Source organism: Delphinapterus leucas, chromosome X, assembly GCF_059928025.1.
Source record: "Delphinapterus leucas isolate spDelLeu-1000000601 "Yukka" chromosome X, BTC_Dleu_Yukka2, whole genome shotgun sequence".
Taxonomy (NCBI): domain Eukaryota; kingdom Metazoa; phylum Chordata; class Mammalia; order Artiodactyla; family Monodontidae; genus Delphinapterus; species Delphinapterus leucas.
The window spans coordinates 117,953,715-117,978,603 of record NC_143150.1 but is presented as its reverse complement, the minus strand read 5'-3'; the positions used below and the strand labels follow the sequence as shown (position 1 = coordinate 117,978,603).

The window sequence follows — 24,889 nt, the reverse complement described above, 5'->3', positions numbered from 1 at the left end:
CAGTGCGGAAGGAATTTTCTGAATCAGTACCTTCGTCTCTGTCATTTTCCTTTACCGTTGGATAATTCATTATCTCACAACCCTTTGCTGTGCCGGATTCTGTTTGAACAACATTTTAGTAAGTAAAACATCTTCAAGTGCTGAAAGACAAGAAATCTCAACAGTAATTTTTATTTCAGGCAAAACCATCCTTCAGGAATGAAGGAAAAATAAAGACATCTGCAGACAAAGGAAAACTAAAAACAAACTGTTACTGACTGACTTACCCTTAAAAACTGGCTAAAGGAAACTCATCTGACCAACAGGATATAATGAAGGAAGGAAGCTTGGAGCATGAGGAAGGAAGAAAGAACAAAATCCACAGGGACTTCCCTGGCAGTCCAGTGGTTAACACTCAGCGCTTCCACTGCAGGGAGCATGGATTTCATCTCTGGTCAGGGAACTAACATCCTACATGCTGCGTGGTGCAGCCAAAAGAACTTTTTTAATCATAAGAATAATAAAAAGAAAGCGCAGAAATACACGTGCAAAGAAACTAGATCATACATACATTGCTGGTGGGAATGTAAAATGGTACAGCTACACTGGAAAACAGTTTGCCAGAATTTTACAAAACTCAACTTACTATTACCATAGGACCCAGCTACTGTGCTCTTGGGTGTCAGCCCAGAGAAATGAAAACTGATGTTCATACAGAAACCTATCCATGGGCATTCATAGTATAGTAGCTTTACTCCAAACAGCCGAAAACGAGAAACAACCCAGCCATCCTTCAACTGGTGAACAGACAGAGAAGCCAGGGTACACTCATACCGTGCAGTAGTACTCAAAAGTAAAAAAGGACGGATATACACAGGAACCTAGATGAGTCTCCAGGGAATTACGGTGAGTGAAAAAACGAAATCCCAAAAGGTTCATACTATGTGAGTCTATGCAAAACTGTTGAAATGACAAAATTATAACGAAGGAAAACAGATTAGTTGTTGCTGAGGGCAGGGACAGGCATGGTAGCGGTAGGAGCATGAGAGGACAAAGGTGGGTGTGGGTTTAAAGGGCAAAAGGGAGAATCCTTGTGGTGATGGAAATGTTCTGAATCTTCACTGTGATGGAGGATGTAATGAAATTATGTAAAACTCAATACACATACACACACACACACACAAACATAAACACACACATATGCAAAGAAAACTGAAAACATCTCAATAGAAATCTGCGGATTTTATCAATGTCCGTATCCTGGTTGTGATATTGTACTATACTTTTGCAAGGTGTTATCTTTGGGGGAAACCGGGTAAAGTATACGCACGATCTCTCTGCATTATTTTTTACAACTGCATGCCCAGCTAAAATCTTCTTAAAGTAAACCTTTTCATTTTTAATCAGGAAAAGCTACCACTAGCTCATATTAAGGGTGTTAATAAACCTAGATTAAATCGTGCTACTTGTAATATGTATCATTACAAACTCACCAAAATTGGGAGGGATGAAGAAATATGAAGTATCTTACCACTCTCACCTTCCAAGAAAGCTGGGTATTTCATCTGAGTGTTATCTTCCAGGCTGCTTACTGCTTTCGCCAATATTTCTGGAAGGAGAACGTTTTTCAAATGCTGTGAGAAATGACTCCCACCCTCATACCTATAGCTGATGAAACTATCCTCCCGTAATGAAGCAAAAATAGATATTGACAGACAAAGGAAAACCAAAAGTATTTCTCACTAACTGACTTATACTTAGTAAATACCTACAAGAAGACCTTCTAGCAGAAAATCCATAATAGAATTCTGGAGCATTAAGAAGGAGAAAGAACAATGGAAGGAACAGAAATATGCATGCAGAGAAACTAGATCACTCATACATTGCTGGCAGGAAGGGAAAATGGTACAGCTGCACTGGAAAGCAGTTTGACAATTTCTTATAAAACTAAGGGTGCAGTTACCATAGGACCCAGAAATTGCAGTCTTGGGCATTCATCCAAAGAAGTGAAAACTTGTGTGAAAGAGTGAACTGAAGCAAACTTTGAAACTATGAATGAATATTCATATCACCTTTACGCCTAACAGTCAAAAACAGGAAATGCAGCGGTTTTCAACAGATGAACAGAGAAATAAACCCTGGTACATCCACACCACGAAATACTACTCAGCAATAAAAAAGAAGGAACCACTGATACAACAGTGTGAATGAAGCTCCAGGGAATTACACTGAGGGAAGAAGCCAGTCTCAAACACCACATGATTCCATGTATATAACAACGCTGAAGGGACAAATAATAGATCTGGAGAAGAGATTCATAGTTATCATGCAACAGGGCAGAGGTACGCACACATATTAACGCAAGTGAAACTGGGGACAGCTCCAAAATATCTGTGGATGATATGATGTCACTATCTTGGTTGTGATAATCTTCTATCATTCTGCAAGTTGATACCATTTTACAGTTGTAAATACCATTGGGGAAAAGTGGGTAAAGAGAACACAGGATCCTTCTGTACTATTTATTATAACTGCTATCTTACACTAAACCACTAAACCACTATACCACTATCTTACACTAAACAGACTGATGACTCTAGATTCAATATGCTATATGTCAAAGTATCATTTCAAACTCACCAAAACTGGGAGGAATGCAGCGACATAATGAGGAAATATCTTGGCTACTGTTCTTTTGCAATAAAAGTGGATAATTTGTTGTCTCAGGGCTCTTTTCTAGGTAGTTTGAGCTTTTAACAACATTTCTAAAAATAAAACACTTTCAACTACTAAAAGATAAGAATTCTCAACCATGAATGCTATTTTGCCTCATTTTTTTGGCCGCACCACGCGGCGTGCAGGATCTTAGTACCCAGAGCAGGGATCGGACCCGTGACCCCTGAAGGGTTAGCACGGAATCTTAACCACAGGACCGCCAGAGAAGTCCCTGAACCATGAATTCTATATCGGGCAAAACAATTCTTCCAGAATGAAGCAGTTTTGGGACTTCCCTGGTGGCGCACTGATCAGGAATCCGCCTGCCAATGCAGAGGACACGGGTACGAGCCCTGCTCTGGGAAGATGCCACATGCCGCGGAGGAACTAAGCCCGTGCGCCACAACTACTGAGCCTGCGCTCTAGAGCCCGCGAGACACAACTACTGAGCCCTCGTGCCACAACTACTGAAGCCCAGGCACCTAGAGTTCGTGCTCCGCAACAAGAAAAGCCACCGCAAGGAGAAGCCCACGCGCCGCAACAGAGACTAACCCCGCTCGCAGCAACTAGAGAAAGCCCGCACCCAGTAACAAAGACCGAACGCAGTCAAAAATAAATTAATTAATTTTTTAAAGAGGAAAAAAAGGATAATAGGGAATACTGCAACCCACTTTGCCCTCATAAATTTGATAACTTAGAAGAAATGGACCAATACTTCCAAAATTACAAATACTACAACTCAACGAAGATGGCATACGTAGTCTAAAGAGTCCTATAACCGTCAAAGATATCAAATTTGCAATTAAAAAGCTCCCAAAAAGGTATCTACAAGCCCAGATGATTTCACTGGAGATTTTCACCAAACATTTAGAGAATTAACACTAATTTATCATTTACTCCTCCATAAAATACAAGAGGAGGAAATCCTTACTCATTTTATGAGGCTAGTATGCTCTGATACCAAAACCACACAGAGATAACACACAAAAAAGAAAACTACACACCAATATCTTCCATGAACTTGGACACATAAATTCTTAATCAAATATTTGCCAACGAAATCAATTATGTATTCAAAGAATTATACACCATGACCAAGAAGGATTTAACCCAGGTATGCAAGGCTTGTCCAACAATGGAAAACCTATCAATATACTCCTTCATATCAGCAGGCTAACGAACAAGAACCATGTGATCATGGACATAGAAAAAACATTTGCAAAAAACTCTCAGCAAGTTAGGAAGAGAGGGAAACCACCCCAACTTAATAAAGATCATCCACCAAAACCAAGAGTTCTCATCATGTTAAGTGGTGAAAGACTGAATGCTTTCTTCCCAACATCAGAAACAAAGCAAGGATGTCCACTCTCACCACTCTTATTCAACATAATACTGGAGATTCTAGCCACTGCAATAATGCAATAAAAAGGAACAAAAACCATACACATTGGACAGGAAGCAATATAATGGTCCCCATTTGAAGCTGGCATAATGCAAGAAGGATGGCTATGTAGAAAATCCCAAGGAATTGCTCAAAAAACACTCTTAAAACTAATAAGTGAGTTCATCCAGGTCACAGAACACAAGATCAACATTCTAAAATTAAGCTTAACTCTATATACAGCTGACCCTTGAACAATGTGAGCTTTAGGGGCACCGACTCTCCACGCAGTCAAAATCCACATGTAACTTTATAAATGGTACTCGTATCTGCAGTTACCCATCTGTGGATTCAACCAGCCTCGGACTCTATAGTACTATAGTATTTACTGAAAAAAATCCACATGTAAGTGGACCCACACAGTTCAAAGCCATGTTGTTCAACGGTCAACTGTACTAACAATGACCACGTGTAACCCAAACTAAAAACATAATACCATTTACATCTCCAAAAAATAGAATACTTCAGCAAAAACTGATTTTCTTTAAATTTTTATTTTATTTTATAGTATTTTACTTCTTATTTATTTATTTTTGGTTGCGTTGGGTCTTCGCTGCTACGCGCGGGCTTTCTCTACTTGCGTCAAGCGGACGCTACTCTTCGTTGCGGTGCGCAGGCTTCTCACTGCTGTGGCTTCTCTTGTTGCGGAGCACGGGCTCTATGTGCACGGGCTCAGTAGTTGAGAAACACGGGCTTAGTTGCTCCACGGCATGTGGGGCCATCCCGGACCAGGGATCGAACCCGCATCCCCTGCGTTGGCAGGTGGATTCTTAACCACCGCGCACAAGGGAAGTGCCAAGTACAAACTTATTTTTAAAAGATGTATAGGATCTATATCCTGAAAATAACAAAATGATGATTTAAAAAATCAAAGAAGAGCTCAATACATACAGACAGACATACAATGCTCATGGAGGAGAAGACTCAATATATGCAAGATGTCAGTTCTACTCAAGTTGATCTGTAGTTTTAACACAATTCCCATCAACATCCCAGCAATTCTGGGGAGAAACTTAAAGAAGCTTACTCTAAAATTAGGATGGGGGACATTTCCCTGGTGGCGCAGTGGTTAACGCTCCGTGCTCCCAATGCAGGGCGCCCGGATTCACTCGCAGGTCAGGGAACTAGATCCCACATGCATACCGCAACGAAGCGTTTGAGTTCGCATTCCACAACTAAGGAGCCCCCGTGCCACAACTAAGGAGCACAGCTGCTGCAACTCAGACCCAGTGCAAAAAAATAAATATATATTTTAAAAATAAAAAAATTAAAATTAAATTAGGATGGAAAGGCACAGGACCTACCATATCTAAAATGATTTTGAAAAGAAGAAGCAAAGCAGCAGGAATAATTCTACCTGATCGCAAGGCTTACTGTATAACAACAATAATCACAAGCTTGTGGTTCGGCAGGGGGATAGAAACATAGATCAGTAGAACGCAACAGAAATCCCAGAAATACATCTACACAAATATGCCTAATTGGTTTTTGATTAAGGTACAAAAGCAATTCAATGGAGCAAAGATGGTACTGCAGCAACTGGATAGCCATAGGCAAAAAAAAAAAAAAAAAAAAGAAAGAAACTCAACCTACATCTCACACCTTATACAAAATTAACGCAAATGTGTAACGTAAACTAAAAAACTTTTAGAAAACAACAAAGGAGAAAATATTTGGGATCAAGAACCAAAAAAAGAGTTCATAGACGCGATAGCTAAAGTAAACTCCGTAAAAGGAAAGTACAGCGAAAACGTCACAAAAATTAAAACCTTTCTCTATACAAAACAGAACAAAAAAAACCTGTAGACAGGATGAAAAGTAAACCTGCAGAAGGGAAGAAAATATTTGCAAACCGCATATCCAACAAAAGACCAGTATCCACAAATATCTAAACAACTCCCAAAACTCAGCAGTAAAAGAAGAAAACAAATTATAAGACAGAACAGATATTTCAGAGAAAAAACATACAGATGGAAAAATTATCACATGTAAAGATGTTGTATATCACTATCCAAAGGCAAATGCATATTAAACCCACAATGAAATATTATTACACTATACACCTACCAGAAGGGATAAAATTTTAAAAATAGTGAAAACACCAAATGCTGGTGAGGACGCAGAGAAAATGAATCACTTATACATTGCAGGTGGGAATCTAATACCACTCATTCTGAAAATAGCTTGCCCGTTTCTTATAAAACTAAACAGGCAGTTATCACACTACCCAGCAACTGTGCTCTTGGGCCTTTATCACAGGGCAATGAAAACTGCGTTCAGACGAAAACCTGCACGTGAATGTTCACAGCAACTTCACTCCTCATAGCTAAAGACTGGAAACAACCCAGAGGTCCTTCACGAGGTGAACATATAAACAAATCATGGTTGTGCTCAGCAATAAAAAGGAAGGAACTACTGATACATGCAGCAACTTGGATGAATCTCCAGGGAATTATGCTGAGTGAGAAAAAGGCAATCCTTAAATATTAACGACTATATGACTCCATTCATAGAAAGAACATTGTCCTGCAATGACAATATTATAACGAGGAAGAACATATTCGTATTTGGATGGCTTAAAGATGAAGGCAGGGAAGGAATGACAAGAAGGAGGTGGGTGTGGTTATAAAAAGCCAAAAGAGGGTTCACGGAAGTGATAGAACAGTTCTGTATCATGACTGTAGTGGTGAATACCTGAACCCAAACACGTCATAAAAGTGCGCAGAACTATACATACACACACAGACACACACACACAAATGAATACAAGTAAAGCTGGGGTCATCTGAATAGATCTGTGGATCATATCAATGTCAAAATCCTAGTTGTGATATTTTACTATCTTTTTGCAGAATACTACTATTGGGAAGTATTGGGTAAAGGGTACACAGGATCTATTTTTTCTTGCAACTACATGTGATTCTGAAATATCTCAAAATGAAAAGTTTAATGTTGAAAACGCAGTCACTAAGAATTAATATTAAGAATGCTGATGGATCTAGGTTAGAGTGTATCATAATAAGGATCATTTCAAACTCACCTAAACCACTAGTGCGGAAGGAATTTTCTGAATCAGTACCTTCGTCTCTGTCATTTTCCTTTACCGTTGGATAATTCATTGTCTCACAACCCTTTGCTGTGCCGGATTCTGTTTGAACAACATTTTGGTAAGTAAAACATTTTCAAGTGCTGAAAGACAAGAAATCTCAACAGTAATTTTTATTTCAGGCGAAACTATCCTTCAGGAATGAAGGAAAAATAAAGACATCTGCAGACAAAGGAAAACTAAAAACAAACTGTTACTGACTGACTTACCCTTAAAAACTGGCTAAAGGAAACTCATCTGACCAAAAGGATATAATGAAGGAAGGAAGCTTGGAGCATGAGGAAGGAAGAAAGAACGAAATCCACAAGGACTTCCTTGGAGGTCCAGTGGTTAAGACTCAGCGCTTCCACTGCAGGGGCACGGATTTCATCCCTGGTCAGGGAACTAACACACTACATGCTGCGTGGTGCAGCCAAAAGAATTTTTTTAATCATAAGAATAATAAAAAGAAAGCGCAGAAATACACATGCAAAGAAACTAGATCATACATACATTGCTGGTGGGAATGTAAAATGGTACAGCTACACTGGAAAACAGTTTGCCAGAATTCTACAAAACTCAACTTACTATTACCATAAGACCCAGCTACTGTGCTCTTGGGTGTCAGCCCAGAGAAATGAAAACTGATGTTCATACAGAAACCTATCCATGGGCATTCATAGTATAGTAGCTTTACTCCAAACAGCCGAAAACGAGAAACAACCCAGCCATCCTTCAACTGGTGAACAGACAGAGAAGCCAGGGTACACTCATACCGTGCAGTAGTACTCAAAAGTAAAAAAGCACTGATATACACAGCAACCTAGATGAGTCTCCAGGGAATTACGGTGAGTGAAAAAAGGCAATCCCAAAAGGTTACATACTATGTGAGTCTATGTAAAACTGTTGAAATGACAAAATTATAACGAAGGAAAACAGATTAGTAGTTGCTGAGGGCACGGACAGGCATGGTAGCGGTAGGAGCATGAGAGGACAAAGGTGGCTGTGGGTTTAAAGGGCAAAAGGGAGAATCCTTGTGGTGATGGAAATGTTCTGAATCTTCACTGTGATGGAGGATGTCATGAAATTATGTAAAACTCAATACACATACACACACACACACAAACATAAACACACACATATGCAAAGAGAACTGAAAACATCTCAATAGGAATCTGCGGATTTTTTCAATGTCCATATAGTGGTTGTGATATTGTACTATACTTTTGCAAGGTGTTATCTTTGGGGGAAACTGGGTAAAGTATACACACGATCTCTCTGCATTATTTTTTTACAAGTGCATGCCCCGCTAAAATCTTTTTAAAGTAAACCTTTTCATTTTTAATCAGGAAAAGCTACCACTAGCTCATATTAAGGGTGTTAATAAACCTAGATTAAATCGTGCTACTTGTAATATGTATCATTACAAACTCACCAAAATTGGGAGGGATGAAGAAATATGAAGTATCTTACCACTCTCACCTTCCAAGAAAGCTGGGTATTTCATCTGAGTGTTATCTTCCAGGCTGCTTACTGCTTTTGCCAATATTTCTGGAAGGAAAACGTTTTTCAAATGCTGTGAGAAATGACTCCCACCCTCATACCTATAGCTGATGAAACTATCCTCCCGTAATGAAGCAAAAATAGATATTGACAGACAAAGGAAAACCAAAAGTATTTCTCACGAACTGACTTATACTTAGAAAATACCTACAAGAAGACCTTCTAGCAGAAAATCTAAAATAGAATTCTGGAGCATTAAGAAGGAGAAAGAACAATGGAAGGAACAGAAATATGCATGCAGAGAAACTAGATCACTCATACATTGCTGGCAGGAAGGGAAAAAGGTACAGCTGCACTGGAAAGCAGTTTGACAATTTCTTATAAAACTAAGGGTGCAGTTACCATAGGACCCAGAAATTGCAGTCTTGGGCATTCATCCAAAGAAGTGAAAACTTGTGTGAAAGAGTGAACTGAAGCAAAATTTGAAACTATGAATGAATATTCATATCACCTTTACGCCTAACAGTCAAAAACAGGAAACGCAGCGGTTTTCAACAGATGAACAGAAAAATAAACCCTGGTACATCCACACCACGAAATACTACTCAGCAATAAAAAAGAAGGAACCACTGATACAACAGTGTGAATGAAGCTCCAGGGAATTACACTGAGGGAAGAAGCCAGTCTCAAACACCACATGATTCCATGTATATAACAACGCTGATGGGACAAATAATAGATCTGGAGAAGAGATTCATAGTTATCATGCAACAGGGCAGAGGTACGCACACATATTAACGCAAGTGAAACTGGGGACAGCTCCAAAATATCTGTGGATGATATGATGTCACTATCTTGGTTGTGATAATCTTCTATCATTCTGCACGTTGATACCATTTTACAGTTGTAAATACCATTGGGGAAAAGTGGGTAAAGAGAACACAGGATCCTTCTGTACTATTTATTATAACTGCTATCTTACACTAAACCACTAAACCACTATACCACTATCTTACACTAAACAGACTGATGATTCTAGATTCAATATGCTATATGTCAAAGTATCATTTCAAACTCACCAAAACTGGGAGGAATGCAGCGACATAATGAGGAAATATCTTGGCTACTGTTCTTTTGCAATAAAAGTGGATAATTTGTTGTCTCAGGGCTCTTTTCTAGGTAGTTTGAGCTTTTAACAACATTTCTAAAAATAAAACACTTTCAACTACTAAAAGATAAGAATTCTCAACCATGAATGCTATTTTGCCTCATTTTTTTGGCCGCACCACGCGGCGTGCAGGATCTTAGTACCCAGAGCAGGGATCGGACCCGTGACCCCTGAAGGGTTAGCACGGAATCTTAACCACAGGACCGCCAGAGAAGTCCCTGAACCATGAATTCTATATCGGGCAAAACAATTCTTCCAGAATGAAGCAGTTTTGGGACTTCCCTGGTGGCGCACTGATCAGGAATCCGCCTGCCAATGCAGAGGACACGGGTACGAGCCCTGCTCTGGGAAGATGCCACATGCCGCGGAGGAACTAAGCCCGTGCGCCACAACTACTGAGCCTGCGCTCTAGAGCCCGCGAGACACAACTACTGAGCCCTCGTGCCACAACTACTGAAGCCCAGGCACCTAGAGCCCGTGCTCCGCAACAAGAAAAGCCACCGCAAGGAGAAGCCCACGCACCGCAACAGAGACTAACCCCCGCTCGCAGCAACTAGAGAAAGCCCGCACCCAGTAACAAAGACCGAACGCAGCCAAAAATAAATTAATTAATTAATTTTTTAAAAAGGGAAAAAAAGGATAATAGGGAATACTACAACCCACTTTGCCCTCATAAATTTGATAACTTAGAAGAAATGGACCAATACTTCCAAAATTACAAATACTACAACTCAACGAAGATGGCATACGTAGTCTAAAGAGTCCTATAACCGTCAAAGATATCAAATTTGCAATTAAAAAGCTCCCAAAAAGGTATCTACAAGCCCAGATGATTTCACTGGAGATTTTCACCAAACATTTAGAGAATTAACACTAATTTATCATTTACTCCTCCATAAAATACAAGAGGAGGAAATCCTTACTCATTTTATGAGGCTAGTATGCTCTGATACCAAAACCACACAGAGATAACACATAAAAAAGAAAACTACACACCAATATCTTCCATGAACTTGGACACATAAATTCTTAATCAAATATTTGCCAACCAAATCAATTATGTATTCAAAGAATTATACACCATGACCAAGTAGGATTTAACCCAGGTATGCAAGGCTCGTCCAGCAATGGAAAACCTATCAATATACTCCTTCGTATCAGCAGGCTAACGAACAAGAACCATGTGATCATGGACATAGAAAAAACATTTGCAAAAAACTCTCAGCAAGTTAGGAAGAGAGGGAAACCACCCCAACTTAATAAAGATCATCCACCAAAACCAAGAGTTCTCATCATGTTAAGTGGTGAAAGACTGAATGCTTTCTTCCCAACATCAGAAACAAAGCAAGGATGTCCACTCTCACCACTCTTATTCAACATAATACTGGAGATTCTAGCCACTGCAATAATGCAATAAAAAGGAACAAAAACCATACACATTGGACAGGAAGCAATATAATGGTCCCCACTTGCAGCGGGCATAATGCAAGAAGGATGGCTATGTAGAAAATCCCAAGGAATTGCTCAAAAAACACTCTTAAAACTAATAAGTGAGTTCATCCAGGTCACAGAACACAAGATCAACATTCTAAAATTAAGCTTAACTCTATATACAGCTGACCCTTGAACAATGTGAGCTTTAGGGGCACCGACTCTCCACGCAGTCAAAATCCACATGTAACTTTATAAATGGTACTCGTATCTGCAGTTACCCATCTGTGGATTCAACCAGCCTCGGACTCTATAGTACTATAGTATTTACTGAAAAAAATCCACATGTAAGTGGACCCACACAGTTCAAAGCCATGTTGTTCAACGGTCAACTGTACTAACAATGACCACGTGTAACCCAAACTAAAAACATAATACCATTTACATCTCCAAAAAATAGAATACTTCAGCAAAAACTGATTTTCTTTAAATTTTTATTTTATTTTATAGTATTTTACTTCTTATTTATTTATTTTTGGTTGCGTTGGGTCTTCGCTGCTACGCGCGGGCTTTCTCTACTTGCGTCAAGCGGACGCTACTCTTCGTTGCGGTGCGCAGGCTTCTCACTGCTGTGGCTTCTCTTGTTGCGGAGCACGGGCTCTATGTGCACGGGCTCAGTAGTTGAGAAACACGGGCTTAGTTGCTCCACGGCATGTGGGGCCGTCCCGGACCAGGGATCGAACCCGCATCCCCTGCGTTGGCAGGTGGACTCTTAACCACCGCGCACAAGGGAAGTGCCAAGTACAAACTTATTTTTAAAAGATGTATAGGATCTATATCCTGAAAATAACAAAATGATGATTTAAAAAATCAAAGAAGAGCTCAATACATACAGACAGACATACAATGCTCATGGAGGAGAAGACTCAATATATGCAAGATGTCAGTTCTACTCAAGTTGATCTGTAGTTTTAACACAATTCCCATCAACATCCCAGCAATTCTGGGGAGAAACTTAAAGAAGCTTACTCTAAAATTAGGATGGGGGACATTTCCCTGGTGGCGCAGTGGTTAACGCTCCGTGCTCCCAATGCAGGGCGCCCGGATTCACTCGCAGGTCAGGGAACTAGATCCCACATGCATACCGCAACGAAGCGTTTGAGTTCGCATTCCACAACTAAGGAGCCCCCGTGCCACAACTAAGGAGCACAGCTGCTGCAACTCAGACCCAGTGCAAAAAAATAAATATATATTTTAAAAATAAAAAAATTAAAATTAAATTAGGATGGAAAGGCACAGGACCTACCATATCTAAAATGATTTTGAAAAGAAGAAGCAAAGCAGCAGGAATAATTCTACCTGATCGCAAGGCTTACTGTATAACAACAATAATCACAAGCTTGTGGTTCGGCAGGGGGATAGAAACATAGATCAGTAGAACGCAACAGAAATCCCAGAAATACATCTACACAAATATGCCTAATTGGTTTTTGATTAAGGTACAAAAGCAATTCAATGGAGCAAAGATGGTACTGCAGCAACTGGATAGCCATAGGCAAAAAAAAAAAAAAAAAAAAAAGAAAGAAACTCAACCTACATCTCACACCTTATACAAAATTAACGCAAATGTGTAACGTAAACTAAAAAACTTTTAGAAAACAACAAAGGAGAAAATATTTGGGATCAAGAACCAAAAAAAGAGTTCATAGACGCGATAGCTAAAGTAAACTCCGTAAAAGGAAAGTACAGCGAAAACGTCACAAAAATTAAAACCTTTCTCTATACAAAACAGAACAAAAAAAACCTGTAGACAGGATGAAAAGTAAACCTGCAGAAGGGAAGAAAATATTTGCAAACCGCATATCCAACAAAAGACCAGTATCCACAAATATCTAAACAACTCCCAAAACTCAGCAGTAAAAGAAGAAAACAAATTATAAGACAGAACAGATATTTCAGAGAAAAAACATACAGATGGAAAAATTATCACATGTAAAGATGTTGTATATCACTATCCAAAGGCAAATGCATATTAAACCCACAATGAAATATTATTACACTATACACCTACCAGAAGGGATAAAATTTTAAAAATAGTGAAAACACCAAATGCTGGTGAGGACGCAGAGAAAATGAATCACTTATACATTGCAGGTGGGAATCTAATACCACTCATTCTGAAAATAGCTTGCCCGTTTCTTATAAAACTAAACAGGCAGTTATCACACTACCCAGCAACTGTGCTCTTGGGCCTTTATCACAGGGCAATGAAAACTGCGTTCAGACGAAAACCTGCACGTGAATGTTCACAGCAACTTCACTCCTCATAGCTAAAGACTGGAAACAACCCAGAGGTCCTTCACGAGGTGAACATATAAACAAATCATGGTTGTGCTCAGCAATAAAAAGGAAGGAACTACTGATACATGCAGCAACTTGGATGAATCTCCAGGGAATTATGCTGAGTGAGAAAAAGGCAATCCTTAAATATTAACGACTATATGACTCCATTCATAGAAAGAACATTGTCCTGCAATGACAATATTATAACGAGGAAGAACATATTCGTATTTGGATGGCTTAAAGATGAAGGCAGGGAAGGAATGACAAGAAGGAGGTGGGTGTGGTTATAAAAAGCCAAAAGAGGGTTCACGGAAGTGATAGAACAGTTCTGTATCATGACTGTAGTGGTGAATACCTGAACCCAAACACGTCATAAAAGTGCGCAGAACTATACATACACACACAGACACACACACACAAATGAATACAAGTAAAGCTGGGGTCATCTGAATAGATCTGTGGATCATATCAATGTCAAAATCCTAGTTGTGATATTTTACTATCTTTTTGCAGAATACTACTATTGGGAAGTATTGGGTAAAGGGTACACAGGATCTATTTTTTCTTGCAACTACATGTGATTCTGAAATATCTCAAAATGAAAAGTTTAATGTTGAAAACGCAGTCACTAAGAATTAATATTAAGAATGCTGATGGATCTAGGTTAGAGTGTATCATAATAAGGATCATTTCAAACTCACCTAAACCACTAGTGCGGAAGGAATTTTCTGAATCAGTACCTTCGTCTCTGTCATTTTCCTTTACCGTTGGATAATTCATTGTCTCACAACCCTTTGCTGTGCCGGATTCTGTTTGAACAACATTTTGGTAAGTAAAACATTTTCAAGTGCTGAAAGACAAGAAATCTCAACAGTAATTTTTATTTCAGGCGAAACTATCCTTCAGGAATGAAGGAAAAATAAAGACATCTGCAGACAAAGGAAAACTAAAAACAAACTGTTACTGACTGACTTACCCTTAAAAACTGGCTAAAGGAAACTCATCTGACCAAAAGGATATAATGAAGGAAGGAAGCTTGGAGCATGAGGAAGGAAGAAAGAACGAAATCCACAAGGACTTCCTTGGAGGTCCAGTGGTTAAGACTCAGCGCTTCCACTGCAGGGGCACGGATTTCATCCCTGGTCAGGGAACTAACACACTACATGCTGCGTGGTGCAGCCAAAAGAATTTTTTTAATCATAAGAATAATAAAAAGAAAGCGCAGAAATACACATGCAAAGAAACTAGATCATACATACATTGCTGGTGGGAATGTAAAATGGTACAGCTACACTGGAAAACAGTTTGCCAGAATTCTACAAAACTCAACTTACTATTACCATAAGACCCAGCTACTGTGCTCTTGGGTGTCAGCCCAGAGAAATGAAAACTGATGTTCATACAGAAACCTATCCATGGGCATTCATAGTATAGTAGCTTTACTCCAAACAGCCGAAAACGAGAAACAACCCAGCCATCCTTCAACTGGTGAACAGACAGAGAAGCCAGGGTACACTCATACCGTGCAGTAGTACTCAAAAGTAAAAAAGCACTGATATACACAGCAACCTAGATGAGTCTCCAGGGAATTACGGTGAGTGAAAAAAGGCAATCCCAAAAGGTTACATACTATGTGAGTCTATGTAAAACTGTTGAAATGACAAAATTATAACGAAGGAAAACAGATTAGTAGTTGCTGAGGGCACGGACAGGCATGGTAGCGGTAGGAGCATGAGAGGACAAAGGTGGCTGTGGGTTTAAAGGGCAAAAGGGAGAATCCTTGTGGTGATGGAAATGTTCTGAATCTTCACTGTGATGGAGGATGTCATGAAATTATGTAAAACTCAATACACATACACACACACACACAAACATAAACACACACATATGCAAAGAGAACTGAAAACATCTCAATAGGAATCTGCGGATTTTTTCAATGTCCATATAGTGGTTGTGATATTGTACTATACTTTTGCAAGGTGTTATCTTTGGGGGAAACTGGGTAAAGTATACACACGATCTCTCTGCATTATTTTTTTACAAGTGCATGCCCCGCTAAAATCTTTTTAAAGTAAACCTTTTCATTTTTAATCAGGAAAAGCTACCACTAGCTCATATTAAGGGTGTTAATAAACCTAGATTAAATCGTGCTACTTGTAATATGTATCATTACAAACTCACCAAAATTGGGAGGGATGAAGAAATATGAAGTATCTTACCACTCTCACCTTCCAAGAAAGCTGGGTATTTCATCTGAGTGTTATCTTCCAGGCTGCTTACTGCTTTTGCCAATATTTCTGGAAGGAAAACGTTTTTCAAATGCTGTGAGAAATGACTCCCACCCTCATACCTATAGCTGATGAAACTATCCTCCCGTAATGAAGCAAAAATAGATATTGACAGACAAAGGAAAACCAAAAGTATTTCTCACGAACTGACTTATACTTAGAAAATACCTACAAGAAGACCTTCTAGCAGAAAATCCATAATAGAATTCTGGAGCATTAAGAAGGAGAAAGAACAATGGAAGGAACAGAAATATGCATGCAGAGAAACTAGATCACTCATACATTGCTGGCAGGAAGGGAAAAAGGTACAGCTGCACTGGAAAGCAGTTTGACAATTTCTTATAAAACTAAGGGTGCAGTTACCATAGGACCCAGAAATTGCAGTCTTGGGCATTCATCCAAAGAAGTGAAAACTTGTGTGAAAGAGTGAACTGAAGCAAAATTTGAAACTATGAATGAATATTCATATCACCTTTACGCCTAACAGTCAAAAACAGGAAACGCAGCGGTTTTCAACAGATGAACAGAAAAATAAACCCTGGTACATCCACACCACGAAATACTACTCAGCAATAAAAAAGAAGGAACCACTGATACAACAGTGTGAATGAATCTCCAGGGAATTACACTGAGGGAAGAAGCCAGTCTCAAACACCACATGATTCCATGTATATAACAACGCTGATGGGACAAATAATAGATCTGGAGAAGAGATTCATAGTTATCATGCAACAGGGCAGAGGTACGCACACATATTAACGCAAGTGAAACTGGGGACAGCTCCAAAATATCTGTGGATGATATGATGTCACTATCTTGGTTGTGATAATCTTCTATCATTCTGCAAGTTGATACCATTTTACAGTTGTAAATACCATTGGGGAAAAGTGGGTAAAGAGAACACAGGATCCTTCTGTACTATTTATTATAACTGCTATCTTACACTAAACCACTATACCACTATCTTACACTAAACAGACTGATGATTCTAGATTCAATATGCTATATGTCAAAGTATCATTTCAAACTCACCAAAACTGGGAGGAATGCAGCGACATAATGAGGAAATATCTTGGCTACTGTTCTTTTGCAATAAAAGTGGATAATTTGTTGTCTCAGGGCTCTTTTCTAGGTAGTTTGAGCTTTTAACAACATTTCTAAAAATAAAACACTTTCAACTACTAAAAGATAAGAATTCTCAACCATGAATGCTATTTTGCCTCATTTTTTTGGCCGCACCACGCGGCGTGCAGGATCTTAGTACCCAGAGCAGGGATCGGACCCGTGACCCCTGAAGGGTTAGCACGGAATCTTAACCACAGGACCGCCAGAGAAGTCCCTGAACCATGAATTCTATATCGGGCAAAACAATTCTTCCAGAATGAAGCAGTTTTGGGACTTCCCTGGTGGCGCACTGATCAGGAATCCGCCTGCCAATGCAGAGGACACGGGTACGAGCCCTGCTCTGGGAAGATGCCACATGCCGCGGAGGAACTAAGCCCGTGCGCCACAACTACTGAGCCTGCGCTCTAGAGCCCGCGAGACACAACTACTGAGCCCTCGTGCCACAACTACTGAAGCCCAGGCACCTAGAGCCCGTGCTCCGCAACAAGAAAAGCCACCGCAAGGAGAAGCCCACGCACCGCAACAGAGACTAACCCCCGCTCGCAGCAACTAGAGAAAGCCCGCACCCAGTAACAAAGACCGAACGCAGCCAAAAATAAATTAATTAATTAATTTTTTAAAAAGGGAAAAAAAGGATAATAGGGAATACTACAACCCACTTTGCCCTCATAAATTTGATAACTTAGAAGAAATGGACCAATACTTCCAAAATTACAAATACTACAACTCAACGAAGATGGCATACGTAGTCTAAAGAGTCCTATAACCGTCAAAGATATCAAATTTGCAATTAAAAAGCTCCCAAAAAGGTATCTACAAGCCCAGATGATTTCACTGGAGATTTTCACCAAACATTTAGAGAATTAACACTAATTTATCATTTACTCCTCCATAAAATACAAGAGGAGGAAATCCTTACTCATTTTATGAGGCTAGTATGCTCTGATACCAAAACCACACAGAGATAACACATAAAAAAGAAAACTACACACCAATATCTTCCATGAACTTGGACACATAAATTCTTAATCAAATATTTGCCAACCAAATCAATTATGTATTCAAAGAATTATACACCATGACCAAGTAGGATTTAACCCAGGTATGCAAGGCTCGTCCAGCAATGGAAAACCTATCAATATACTCCTTCGTATCAGCAGGCTAACGAACAAGAACCATGTGATCATGGACATAGAAAAAACATTTGCAAAAAACTCTCAGCAAGTTAGGAAGAGAGGGAAACCACCCCAACTTAATAAAGATCATCCACCAAAACCAAGAGTTCTCATCATGTTAAGTGGTGAAAGACTGAATGCTTTCTTCCCAACATCAGAAACAAAGCAAGGATGTCCACTCTCACCACTCTTATTCAACATAATACTGGAGATTCTAGCCACTGCAATAATGCAATAAAAAGGAACAAAAACCATACACATTGGACAGGAAGCAATATAATGGTCCCCACTTGCAGCGGGCATAATGCAAGAAGGATGGCTATGTAGAAAATCCCAAGGAATTGCTCAAAAAACACTCTTAAAACTAATAAGTGAGTTCATCCAGGTCACAGAACACAAGATCAACATTCTAAAATTAAGCTTAACTCTATATACAGCTGACCCTTGAACAATGTGAGCTTTAGGGGCACCGACTCTCCACGCAGTCAAAATCCACATGTAACTTTATAAATGGTACTCGTATCTGCAGTTACCCATCTGTGGATTCAACCAGCCTCGGACTCTATAGTACTATAGTATTTACTGAAAAAAATCCACATGTAAGTGGACCCACACAGTTCAAAGCCATGTTGTTCAACGGTCAACTGTACTAACAATGACCACGTGTAACCCAAACTAAAAACATAATACCATTTACATCTCCAAAAAATAGAATACTTCAGCAAAAACTGATTTTCTTTAAATTTTTATTTTATTTTATAGTATTTTACTTCTTATTTATTTATTTTTGGTTGCGTTGGGTCTTCGCTGCTACGCGCGGGCTTTCTCTACTTGCGTCAAGCGGACGCTACTCTTCGTTGCGGTGCGCAGGCTTCTCACTGCTGTGGCTTCTCTTGTTGCGGAGCACGGGCTCTATGTGCACGGGCTCAGTAGTTGAGAAACACGGGCTTAGTTGCTCCACGGCATGTGGGGCCGTCCCGGACCAGGGATCGAACCCGCATCCCCTGCGTTGGCAGGTGGACTCTTAACCACCGCGCACAAGGGAAGTGCCAAGTACAAACTTATTTTTAAAAGATGTATAGGATCTATATCCTGAAAATAACAAAATGATGATTTAAAAAATCAAAGAAGAGCTCAATACATACAGACAGACATACAATGCTCATGGAGGAGAAGACTCAATATATGCAAGATGTCAGTTCTACTCAAGTTGATCTGTAGTTTTAACACAATTCCCATCAACATCCCAGCAATTCTGGGGAGAAACTTAAAGAAGCTTACTCTAAAATTAGGATGGGGGACATTTCCCTGGTGGCGCAGTGGTTAACGCTCCGTGCTCCCAATGCAGGGCGCCCGGATTCACTCGCAGGTCAGGGAACTAGATCCCACATGCATACCGCAACGAAGCGTTTGAGTTCGCATTCCACAACTAAGGAGCCCCCGTGCCACAACTAAGGAGCACAGCTGCTGCAACTCAGACCCAGTGCAAAAAAATAAATATATATTTTAAAAATAAAAAAATTAAAATTAAATTAGGATGGAAAGGCACAGGACCTACCATATCTAAAATGATTTTGAAAAGAAGAAGCAAAGCAGCAGGAATAATTCTACCTGATCGCAAGGCTTACTGTATAACAACAATAATCACAAGCTTGTGGTTCGGCAGGGGGATAGAAACATAGATCAGTGGAACGCAACAGAAATCCCAGAAATACATCTACACAAATATGCCTAATTGGTTTTCGATTAAGGTACAAAAGCAATTCAATGGAGCAAAGATGGTACTGCAGCAACTGGATAGCCATAGGCAAAAAAAAAAAAAAAGAAAGAAACTCAACCTACATCTCACACCTTATACAAAATTAACGCAAATGTGAAACGTAAACTAAAAAACTTTTAGAAAACAACAACGGAGAAAAAATTTGGTATCAAGAACAAAAAGAAGAGTTCATAAACGCGATAGCTAAAGTAAAATCCGTAAAAGGAAAATACAGCGAAAACTTCACAAAAATTAAAACCTTTCCCTCTACAAAACAGAACAAAAAAACCCTGCAGACAAGATGAAAAGGAAACGTGCAGAAGGGAAGAAAATATTTGCAAACCGCATATCCAACAAAAGACCACTATCCACAAATATCTAAACAACTCCCAAAACTCAGCAGTAAAAAAAGAAAACAATTTATAAGACAGAACAGATATTTCAGAGAAAAAACATACAGATGGAAAATTAGCACGTGTAAAGATGTTGTATATCACTATCCAAGGGCAAATGCATATTAAACCCACAATGAAATATTATTACACTATACACCTACCAGAAGGGATAAAATTTTAAAAATAGTGAAAACACCAAATGCTGGTGAGGACGCAGAGAAAATGAATCACTTATACATTGCTGGTGGGAATCTAAAACCACTCATTCTGAAAATAGCTTGCCCGTTTCTTATAAAACTAAACAGGCAATTATCATCCTACCCAGCAACTGTGCTCTTGGGCCTTTATCTGGGCCTTTATCACAGGGCAATGAAAACTGCGTTCAGACGAAAACCTGCACGTGAATGTTCACAGCAACTTCACTCCTCATAGCTAAAGACTGGAAACAACCCAGATGTCCTTCACGAGGTGAACAGATAAACAAATCATGGTTGTGCTCAGCAATAAAAAGGAAGGAACTACTGATACATGCAGCAACTTCGATGAATCTCCAGGGAATTATGCTGAGTGAGAAAAAGGCAATCCTTAAATATTAAAGACTATATGACTCCATTAATAGAACATTGCCCTGCAATGACAAAATTCTAACGAAGGAGAACACATTCGTATTTGGATGGCTTAAAGATAAAGGCAGGGAAGGAATGACAAGAAGGAGGTGGTGTGGTTATAAAAAGCCAAAAGAGGGTTCATGGAAGTGATAGAACAGTTCTGTATCATGACTGTAGTGGTGAATACCTGAACCCAAACACGTCATAAAAGTGCGCAGAACTATACATACACACACAGACACACACACACAAATGAATACAAGTAAAGCTGGGGTCATCTGAATAGATCTGTGGATCATATCAATGTCAAAATCCTAGTTGTGATATTTTACTATCTTTTTGCAGAATACTACTATTGGGAAGTATTGGGTAAAGGGTACACAGGATCTATTTTTTCTTCCAACTACATGTGATTCTGAAATATCTCAAAATGAAAAGTTTAATGTTGAAAACGCAGTCACTAAGAATTAATATTAAGAATGCTGATGGATCTAGGTTAGAGTGTATCATAATAGGGATCATTTCAAACTCACCTAAACCACCAGTGCGGAAGGAATTTTCTGAATCAGTACCTTCGTCTCTGTCATTTTCCTTTACCGTTGGATAATTCATTGTCTCACAACCCTTTGCTGTGCCGGATTCTGTATGAACAACATTTTGGTAAGTAAAACATTTTCAAGTGCTGAAAGACAAGAAATCTCAACAGTAATTTTTATTTCAGGCAAAACTATCCTTCAGGAATGAAGGAAAAATAAAGACATCTGCAGACAAAGGAAAACTAAAAACAAACTGTTACTGACTGACTTACCCTTAAAAACTGGCTAAAGGAAACTCATCTGACCAAAAGGATGTAATGAAGGAAGGAAGCTTGGAGCATGAGGAAGGAAGAAAGAACAAAATCCACAGGGACTTCCCTGGCGGTCCAGTGGTTAACACTCGCGCTTCCACTGCAGGGGGCACGGATTTCATCCCTGGTCAGGGAACTAAAACCCTACATGCTGCGTGGTGCAGCCTAAAGAATTCTTTTAATCATAAGAATAATAAAAAGAAAGCGCAGAAATACACACGCAAAGACACTAGATCATTCATACATTGCTGGTGGGAATGTAAAATGGTACAGCTACACTGGAAAACAGTTTGCCAGGATTTTACAAAACTCAACTTACTATTACCATAGGACCCAGCTACTGTGCTCTTGGGTGTCAGCCCAGAGAAATGAAAACTGATGTTCATACAGAAACCTATCCATGGGCATTCATAGTATAGTAGCTTTACTCCAAACAGCCGAAAACGAGAAACAACCCAGCCATCCTTCAACTGGTGAACAGACAGAGAAGCCAGGGTACACTCATACCGTGCAGTAGTACTCAAAAGTAAAAAAGGACGGATATACACAGCAACCTAGATGAGTCTCCAGGGAATTACGGTGAGTGAAAAAAGGCAATCCCAAAAGGTTACATACTATGTGAGTCTATGTAAAACTGTTGAAATGACAAAATTATAACGAAGGAAAACAGATTAGTAGTTGCTGAGGGCACGGACAGGCATGGTAGCGGTAGGAGCATGAGAGGACAAAGGTGGCTGTGGGTTTAAAGGGCAAAAGGGAGAATCCTTGTGGTGATGGAAATGTTCTGAATCTTCACTGTGATGGAGGATGTCATGAAATTATGTAAAACTGAATACACATACACACACACACAAACATAAACACACACATATGCAAAGAAAACTGAAAACATCTCAATAGAAATCTTCGGATTTTATCAATGTCCATATCCTGGTTGTGATTTGTACTATACTTTTGCAAGGTGTTATCTTTGGGGGAAACTGGGTAAAGTATACACACGATCTCTCTGCATTATTTTTTACAACTGCATGCCCAGCTAAAATCTTCTTAAAGTAAACCTTTTCATTTTTAATCAGGAAAAGCTACCACTAGCTCATATTCAGGGTGTTAATAAACCTAGATTAAATCGTGCTACTTGTAATATGTATCATTACAAACTCACCAAAATTGGGAGGGATGAAGAAATATGAAGTATCTTACCACTCTCACCTTCCAAGAAAGCTGGGTATTTCATCTGAGTGTTATCTTCCAGGGTGCTTACTGCTTTCGCCAATATTTCTGGAAGGAGAACGTTTTTCAAATGCTGTGAGAAATGACTCCCACCCTCATACCTATAGCTGATGAAACTATCCTCCCGTAATGAAGCAAAAATAGATATTGACAGACAAAGGAAAACCAAAAGTATTTCTCACTAACTGACTTATACTTAGTAAATACCTACAAGAAGACCTTCTAGCAGAAAATCCATAATAGAATTCTGGAGCATTAAGAAGGAGAAAGAACAATGGAAGGAACAGAAATATGCATGCAGAGAAGCTAGATCACTCATACATTGCTGGCAGGAAGGGAAAATGGTACAGCTGCACTGGAAAGCAGTTTGACAATTTCTTATAAAACTAAGGGTGCAGTTACCATAGGACCCAGAAATTGCAGTCTTGGGCATTCATCCAAAGAAGTGAAAACTTGTGTGAAAGAGTGAACTGAAGCAAACTTTGAAACTATGAATGAATATTCATATCACCTTTACGCCTAACAGTCAAAAACAGGAAATGCAGAGGTTTTCAACAGATGAACAGAGAAATAAACCCTTGTACATCCACACCACAAAATACTACTCAGCAATAAAAAAGAAGGAACCACTGATACAACAGTGTGAATGAATCTCCAGGGAATTACACTGAGGGAAGAAGCCAGTCTCAAACACCACATGATTCCATGTATATAACAACGCTGAAGGGACGAATAATAGATCTGGAGAAGAGATTCATAGTTATCATGCAACAGGGCAGAGGGCAGGAGTAGGGGGCAAATGTCAATAGGAAGGGGACGGGTGTGGTTATAAAAGAGCAATATGAGAGATCGTGGTGGTGATGGGACTGTTTCAGGGCTTGCCTGTGGTAGAAGGTACGTAAACCTGCACACATGGTAAAACTGTATAGAACTAAATACGCACACATATTAACGCAAGTGAAACTGGGGACAGCTCCAAAATATCTGTGGATGATATGATGTCACTATCTTGGTTGTGATAATTTTCTATCATTCTGCAAGTTGATACCATTTTACAGTTGTAAATACCATTGGGGAAAAGTGGGTAAAGAGAACACAGGATCCTTCTGTACTATTTATTATAACTGCTATCTTACACTAAACCACTATACCACTATCTTACACTAAACAGACTGATGACTCTAGATTCAATATGCTATATGTCAAAGTATCATTTCAAACTCACCAAAACTGGGAGGAATGCAGCGACATAATGAGGAAATATCTTGGCTACTGTTCTTTTCCAATACAAGTGGATAATTTGTTGTCTCAGGGCTCTTTTCTAGGTAGTTTGAGCTTTTAACAACAATTCTAAAAATAAAACACTTTCAACTACTAAAAGGTAAGAATTCTCAACCATGAATTCTATTTTGCCTCATTTTTTTTGGCTGCACCACGCGGCATGCAGGATCTAGTGCCCAGAGCAGGGATCGGACCCGTGCCCCCTGCAGGATTAGCGCGGAATCTTAACCACAGGACCGCCAGAGAAGTCCCTGAACCATGAATTCTATATCGGGCAAAACAATCCTTCCAGAATGAAGCAGTTCTGGAACTTCCCTGGTAGCGCACTGATCAGGAATCCGCCTGCCAATGCAGGGGACACGGGTACGAGCCCTGCTCTGGGAAGATGCCACATGCCGCGGAGGAACTAAGCCCGTGCGCCACAACTACTGAGCCTGCGCTCTAGAGCCCGCGAGACACAACTACTGAGCCCTCGTGCCACAACTACTGAAGCCCGGGCACCTAGAGCCCATGCTC

The 24,889-nt window shown here is 39.6% G+C and overlaps 1 protein-coding gene across 1 annotated transcript in view; it reads right to left on the bottom strand.

Annotated features, from left to right (window-relative positions):
* BEND2 (BEN domain containing 2) overlaps positions 1 to 24,889 on the bottom strand; it is a 124,759-nt gene that overhangs the window by 15,344 nt on the left and 84,526 nt on the right. The window contains 3 exon segments of the mRNA XM_089904947.1: positions 1,473 to 1,588; positions 21,549 to 21,656; positions 23,072 to 23,140. Of these exon segments, the coding sequence (XP_089761073.1) occupies positions 1,473 to 1,588; positions 21,549 to 21,656; positions 23,072 to 23,140 (293 nt within the window).